Source organism: Budorcas taxicolor, chromosome 7 (assembly GCF_023091745.1).
Source record: "Budorcas taxicolor isolate Tak-1 chromosome 7, Takin1.1, whole genome shotgun sequence".
Classification (NCBI taxonomy): Eukaryota; Metazoa; Chordata; class Mammalia; order Artiodactyla; family Bovidae; genus Budorcas; species Budorcas taxicolor.
The window spans coordinates 11,343,349-11,351,469 of NC_068916.1; the positions used below are offsets into that span (position 1 = coordinate 11,343,349).

Consider the following 8,121-nt stretch of genomic DNA (forward strand, 5'->3'; position numbering starts at 1 on the left):
CAAGTGGGCCTTAGGAAGCATCACTACGAGCAAAGCTAGTGGAGGTGATGGAATTCCATTTGAGCTATTTCAAATCATGAAGGATGATGCTGTGAAAGTGCTGCACTCAATATGCCAGCAAATTTGGAAAACTCAGCAGTGGCCACAGGACTGGAAAAGGTCAGTTTTCATTCCAATCCCAAAGAAAGGCAATGCCAAAAATGCTCAAACTACTGCACAATTGCATTCATCTCACATGCTAGTAAAGTAATGCTCAAAATTCTCCAAGCCAGTCTTCAGCAATATGTGAACCGTGATCTTCCTGACGTTCAAGCTGGTTTTAGACAAGGCAGAGGAACCAGAGATCAAATTGCCAACATCTGCTGGATTATTGAAAAAGCAAGAGAGTTCCAGAAAAGCATCTACTTCTGCTTTATTGACTATACCAAAGCCTTTGACTGTGTGGATCACAATAAACTGTAGAAAATTCTGAAAGAGATCGGAAATCAGACCACCTGACCTGGCTTTTGAGAAACCTATATGCAGGTTAGGAGGAAACAGTTAGAACTGGACATGGAACAACAGACTGGTTCCAAATAGGAAAAGGAGTACATCAAGGCTGTACGTTGTCACCCTGCTTATTTACTTTCTATGCAGAGTACATCGGAGAAACGCTGGGCTGAGAGAAGCACAAGCTAGAATCAAGATTAACGGGAGAAATATTAATAACCTCTGATAGGTAGATGACACCACCCTTATGCCAGAAAGTGAAGAGGAACTACAAAGCCTCTTGATGAAAGTGAATGAGGGAGTGAAAAAATTGGCTTAAAGCTCAACATTCAGAAAACTAAGATCATGGCATCTGGTCCCATCACTTCATGGGAAATAGATGGAGAAACAGTGGAAACAGTGTCAGACTTTATTTTAGGGGGCTCCAAAATCACTGCAGATGGTGATTGCAGCCATGAAATTAAAAGACACTTACTCCTGGGAAGGAAAGTTATGACCAACCTAGATAGCATATTAAAAAACAGAGATATTACTTTGCCAACAAAGGTCCGTCTAGTCAAGGCTATGGTTTTTCCAGTAGTCATGTATGGATGTGAGAGTTGGACTGTGAAGAAGGCTGAGCGCCAAAGAATTGATACTTTTGAACTGTGGTGTTGGAGAAGGCTCTTGAGAGTCCCTTGGACTGCAAGGAGATCCAACCAGTCCATCCTAAATGAGATCTGTCCTGGGTGTCATTGGGAGGGCTGATGCTGAGGCTGAAACTCCAATACTTTGGCCTCTGATGCGAAGGGTTGACTCATTGGAAAAGACTGTGATGCTGGGAGGGATTGGCGGCAGGAGGAGAAAGGGATGACAGAGGATGAGATGGCTGGGTGGCATCACCAACTTGATGCACATGAGTTTGGGTGAACTCTGGGAGTTGGTGATGGACAAGGAGGCCTGGTGTGCTGTGATTCATGGGGTCACAAACAGTCAGACACAACTGAGCAACTGAACTGAACTGAACTGATGATTTTATTTACTTCAGTAAAAGCCAAGGAGCAGAACTGCTTAATCCTACTGTAAATATTTTGGCTTCCCAGGTGGATCAGTGGTAAAGAATTCACCTGCGACTGGAGGAGATATAACAGATTTGATTTCAATCCTTGGGACAAGAAGTTTCCCTGGAGAAGAAAATGGCAACCCGCTCCAGTATTCTTGCCTGGAAAATGCCATGAAATGGGGAGCCTGGAGGACTAAAGTCCATGGGTTACGATGAGTGAGATATGACTGAATGACTAAACAGGCACACATACCCTGTAAATATGTGTACTTTTACAAGAGATAAGCAAGCTTTTTGAAAGTGTTGGGTCATTTTGTCATCCTATATAAATATATAAGAATTATACTAGTTTTCTATACCTCTGTATTACTTATCCATATTTTTTTGTAACATTCTCCCACAAAACTTAGATAATGTAAACATATCAATTATCTTAAAGTTTCTCTGATTCATGAATCTGGGCATGACTAAGTTGGGTTCTATGAGCCCTGGTCTCTCACAAAGGTACAATCTACCTGTCACTCATTGTAGGAGAGCAAATGCAGATTATTGTACACTACATCAAATGGTGACTCCAGTTGCTTCTTCTAGTGTGGATGTGATCTAGCTACAAATTGGATTAACCCAAACAGACTCTGATATGTCGAATGACTTGTCAACAGAAGATCATATGAAGGACAGTTACTTTCATCTGGTAGAGAAAGCATTACACAATTTCTTCAGCAATCCTGTCTTGTTTTAAGCATTACATTTCCTGTATTACATATTTTACTTCTGAAAACTTATGCAGTAGGTTCTATTTCCCACGCTAAACCCAGAGAATATATTAAGAGATCAAATTTTAAAGAAAATACAGGAAGAAACCATTGCTTAGAATATATGAAAAATGAAAGAAACTAAACTCTGTAAATAACTTAAATTTCAACTTGTCTTTCTTGTCACTGATAATATTAATCATGATTAGGATCTTTTAGGGATCAGACAAGGCAATGGCACCCCACTCCAGTACTCTTGCCTGGAAAATCCCATGGACGGAGGAGCCTGATGGGCTGCAGTCCATGGGGTCGCTAAGAGTAGGACACGACTGAGCGACTTCACTTTGACTTTTCACTTTCATGCACTGGAGAAGGAAATGGCAACCCACTCCAGTGTCCTTGCCTTGAGAATCCCAGGGACGGTGGATCCTAGTGGGCTGATGTTTATGGGGTCGCACAGAGTTGGACACGACTGAAGCGACTTAGCAGCAGCAGCAGGGATTTGAGAACTGTTACTCATGAAAAAGTCTCTATCTTCAGACAAATACTTCCCTTATACCGAGAATGTTTCTCTACTGAAGAGTGTTTCAAGGGCTTGCTTTATGTCTTTGTTTTTAAGACTGTAGATAAAAGGGTTCAGCATGGGTGTGACCACAGTGTACATCACTGAGGCTATTGAAGTTGCCCTGGAGTTTTGTGTGCTAGCACAGCTAAGATATACCCCAAGGCTTGTACCATAGAACAAGGAGACGGTTGAGAGGTGAGACACACATGTGGAAAATGCTTTATACTTGCCCCTTGTGGATGAAATTTTCAAAATAGACGATACAATCTTAGAGTAAGAAAAAAGGATACCAGTGAGTGGAACAATAACCAGAACTCCACTTGCAAAATATATCATCAGGTCATTGAGGAAAGTATCAGAACAAGCAAGCTGAACAACCTCGTAAAGTTCACAAAAAAAATGGTGAATTTCCAACTTTGTGCAAAAAGAGAGTCGCAAAATCATTAAAGCATGTAACAGAGAGTCGAGGACACTCACTAACCAGGATGTCAGAAGCAAGAAGTCACAAAACTTAGGGTTCATGATGATCATGTACTGCAATGGGTGACAGATGGCTGCAAACCGGTCATAAGCCATCACAGTCAAGAGGATGTTCTCTAATATCCCAAAAAGCATGAAAAAATACATCTGTATGATGCAGCCTTCATAGGTGATAACTTGATTCTGAGTCTGGATGTTCCACAGCATCTTTGGGATGGTGGTAGAGGTGAAACAGATGTCTGAAAAAGATAGGTTGAAGAGAAAGAAATACATGGGTGTGTGGAGGTGGGAGTCAGTGATAATGGCCAGGATGATGAGAAGGTTCCCAATGAAGGTGACCAGGTACATGAACAGGAAGAACCAAAAGAGGAGAGGCTGCAATAATACCTCTTCTGAGAGTCCCAGGAGGATAAACTCTGAAATACGAGTTTGGTTTCCTGGTTCCATGTAGCCAGTGAAACTGCAGAAATAGAAACAGGAACAGTGCAAATTTAGCTAAAAGAAGCCATCAAGAAATTAACAGAAAAGGAAGCAAGATGTTCTTCAGTAAGTGAAAATGAAATCGCTCTGTCATGTCCAACTCTTTGCAACCCCATGGACTGCAGCCTACCAGGCTCCTCCACCCATGGGATTTTCCAGGCAAGAGTACTGGAGTGGGGTGCCATTGCCTTCTCCATTGGGTGACAGCAGTATTATGCATTCATCTTATAGCTCCCTAAATGCCCCCAACAGTAATAATATGAATACCCAACTAGATAAATATTTTCAATCTTTATGACCTAAAATTATTCACAGCCTCACACTACCATTTATCCTCACATTACTATTTATCAGTTTAAATAAAAGTCAATAAATAATTTTAAATACATATGGTAAAATTAATAGAATTAAAGTAAAACATTTTAAAGCTTTTTCTTTTTTTTTTCAAAATTTAGGGACATGGGAAAATATTTTGATAGGTGAAACAGTTATTTTTAAAACATTGCTGAAATGATAGTGAATTCTAGCAATGATTTCAGAAAGAAACTATTTCAGTTCCCCACAATGTTTCCAGGAAGTAGAAGCAGTTAGGATACTTCCTGATTCATTCTGTAAAGCCAGCCTTAACTAACAGGAAACTAGGTAGACATATTACAGGAAAAGAAAACTGCAGATCAGTATAACTCACAAATATAGGTACAAAGGTCCTCAACAAAATATTAGCAAATCAAAACAAACAATAGAGGGAATATTATACCAAGACCAAGGAGAATTTATTCCAGGTATGCAGGGTGGGTTCAAAATTTGAAAATAAATGTAATCTATTCCTTCCTTCAGTTAACAATAGTGTTAACTTTAAATTTTGTTCATAACCTCATGTTAATTTTTATTTTTATTTTTTTTTTAATTTTTATTTTTACTTTATTTTACTTTACAATACTCTATTGGTTTTGCCATACATTGACATGAATCCACCACGGGTGTACATGCGTTCCCAAACATGAACCGCCCCTCCCACCTCCCTCCCCACAACAGCTCTCTGGGTCATCCCCATGCACCAGCCCCAAGCATGCTGTATCCTGCATCGGACATAGACTGGCGATTCGATTCTTACATGATAGTATACAAGTTTCAATGCCATTCTCCCAAATCATCCCACCCTCTCCCTTTCCCTCTCCCTCTGAGTCCAAAAGTCCGCTATACACATCTGTGTCTTTTTTGCTGTCTTGAAAATCAAGTTAATCTACTATGTCAACAAGCTAATGAAGAGAAATCATATCAATTGATGTAGAAAGAGCAGTTGACAAAACCCAAAACACATTCATAATAATAAACCTGCAGTAGATTGAGTATAGGAACTTCCTCTGTTTTGTAGAGAAGGTGTAACACAAAGCCAACAACTAATACTTGCCTTGGACAAGCAATATCACTGCAGTGAGTCTCACATTCTTTACCCATAAAATTGGAACAATGACATTCAATTGTATAACGTTATTGCAAGAAAAGGGCTTCCTGGGTGACACAGTGGGTAAAGAATCTGCCTGCCAATGCAGGAGATGCAGGAGACATGGGTTCCATCCCTTGGTCAAGAAGACTCCCTAGAGGAGGGCATGGCAACCCACTCCAGTATGCTTGCCTGGAGAATACCATGGACAGAAGAACCCAGTGGACTATAGTCTATACAGTTGCAAAGAGTCGGACACGACTGAAGCAACTGAGCACTGCAAGATAGAAATAAAACAACTAATATACATGCCCTTGTATGACTACTATTAATCAGTGAATTTTCAGACATATTGCTTCAATCACTCACAAATATGTTTCCCACCTCACAATCCTACCTCCATTTTTCTATTTCCACTCATCACCTATATATGACTTTGACAGCTTTAATACTCTGTTGCTCACATTGACCTGAGTGATCTTTACACAGAGTGAGCTGATCATGAGCACCATCTGCTATAAATCCTGCCCTGACTCCCCTAACTTTAGAATTATCAGGACTGGCTTCCCAGGTGGCTCCAGTGGTAAAGAACCCACCTACCAATGCAAGAGACGAAAGAGATGCAGGTTCAACCTCTGGAGTCAGGAAAATTCCCCTGAAGGGCATGACAACCCACTCCAGTATTCTTGACAACCCACTTCAGTATTTCATGAGAAATCCCATGGACAGAGAAGCCTGACAAAGTTTCAACCATGACTAAAGCAACTTAGCATGCCCTGGTGGTCCAGTGGTTAAGACCTGGGCTTCCACTGCAGGAGCATGGGGTTCCATCCCTGGCCAGGGACCTAAGATCTCACATGCCATCCATCCAAAAAAATAAATTTTTTTAATTAAAAAAAGAATTAAGTATCGATTCAATAATGAAAATATAAGGTCTCTATTATCAGCCTGCTGCTTCACTGGCCCAACTCATGCTTTCAGTTTTCTTTCCTGGCCCTCATTATTGGTCCAATATTAAGAACTATTTGCAATTTCCTAAAACACTTTACAATTTAATTAATCTCCACATTTTTCCCATGCCACCTCACACCCTTTTCCACTGGAAGGATTCAAGTCCAATTTAAAGTTCAGTAAAAGTATGTGCTTGCTTGTGAAGCCTTCACTACTCTCCTCAGAAAAAATCAAACACTTTCACATCCACTGCACCAGGATTGCAGCACTGGCTTAGGGTATAGCTTTCTTTTCATGTCTCTTACCCCTGTTTAAGCTGCAATCTCCTTGAGAGAAGAAACAATGTTTTCATTGTTTCCTTCAACTCTAGAATACAGCTTGGTGCCTAATATACAGTAATTACTAAATAAAAATTTGTTGAACATCTGAAAGGACAAGTAGTGGAATGAGATTAGATGTATATTTCCATCACTGAAGAAGAAGAAGAAGGAGTGAGGCCAGAGGAAATGCTCTGAGAGAGAACCAGCAACCAGAGGAGACAGATTGAAGAAAAAAGTTATTTTAGTGCATATGGAATCAGGACCAGTAGCACCACAGGGCTTTGTATCATCAAGGTTTTACTTGTCTCTGTGGATTACCCCCAAGGTTACTACCAAGAAAAGGAGTCCCTTGTGCTATGCCACACCCCCCAACACCTGTGAAAATTCTGTACCTCACCCAGAAATTATCAGGTAACAGCCTGAATTCAGTGATCCAGTTTCTTTCTTGGATGATGGCTGGGGTTGGTGGCTCTACACTCAGCAAGGGCAACAAGATGAACCCACTCATAAGCTCCTGGAAGACACTGTTGAGTTTTCTCACCATCTGATATTAGTAGAGTAGTCCTAAGGGAATGTAGCAGAAACATTTACAGTTTCTGTAATTTTAGGGGATGAATTCTCAGGAGTTTCAATAATGAGGTGTTTTGTTTTGTTTTTTTAATCATTTACTCTCTGAGAGACCTTGTCCTCTGGAGGAAATAACTATAGAATACATACTTGTGACAGTTTTGAACCTTGGTATATATCTTTGGAACTCATGTGCATTTCTTATCCCATTGGACTCTTCCCTCCCAGGAGGAAGTTACTTTTCTTTAGGTGTGATCTCTAATATGCAGAGTACTCCATGATTGCCCTATCCATCTCTGAGGAGCATTTCCTTCTCCAAAGATCTAAAGAATAAAGTTGGACATCTCAATGTTGTGGAAAATATCCACTGACAAAAGAATGTCCATCCAAATGTCTAGCCAAATATCTACCAGTTAATTCATCGTTAAAGAAAATTTGGTATATCCATATGATGAAATGTTATCAACAGTAAAATATGAAGTGCTGATAACACACTGTTCTTCAGTTGCTAAGTTGTGTCTGACTCTGTGACCTCATGGACTGCAGCATGTCAGGCTTCCCTGTCCTTCATTATCTCCTAGAGTTTTAGTCACACTCATGTCCATTAAATTAATGATGCTATCTATCTCAACAGAACTGATTCAAATGTATTCCTTTTACCGGCTGAGTAATACTCCATTGTGTATATGTACCACAGCTATCTAACCATCTCATCCTCTAACATCCCCTTCTGTTTTTGCCTCCAATCTTTCCCAGCATCAGGGTCTTTTCCAGTGAGTCAGCTCTTCACATCAGGTGGCCAAAGAGCTGGAGCTTCAGCTTCAGCATCAGTCTTTCCAATGAATATTCAGGGTTTATTTCCTTTAGCATTGACTTGTTTGATCTCCTTGCTGTCCAAAGGACTCAAAAGAGTCTTCTCCAGCATCACAGTTTGAAAGCATCAATTCTTCAGTGCTCAGGCTTCTTTATGGTCCAACCCTCACATCCATACATGACTATTGGGGAAAAAAATATGTTCCACAACATGG

General features: G+C 40.3%; 1 protein-coding gene across 1 annotated transcript; it reads right to left on the reverse strand.

The window, feature by feature from the left end:
* Nucleotides 1-2,839: 2,839 nt before the first annotated feature.
* Nucleotides 2,840-3,778, reverse strand: LOC128051198 (olfactory receptor 7A5-like). The gene has a single exon (XM_052643706.1). It carries the CDS (start codon nt 3,776-3,778, stop codon nt 2,840-2,842), a length of 939 nt encoding a protein of 312 aa, XP_052499666.1.
* Between the last annotated feature and the right edge of the window lie 4,343 nt (nt 3,779-8,121).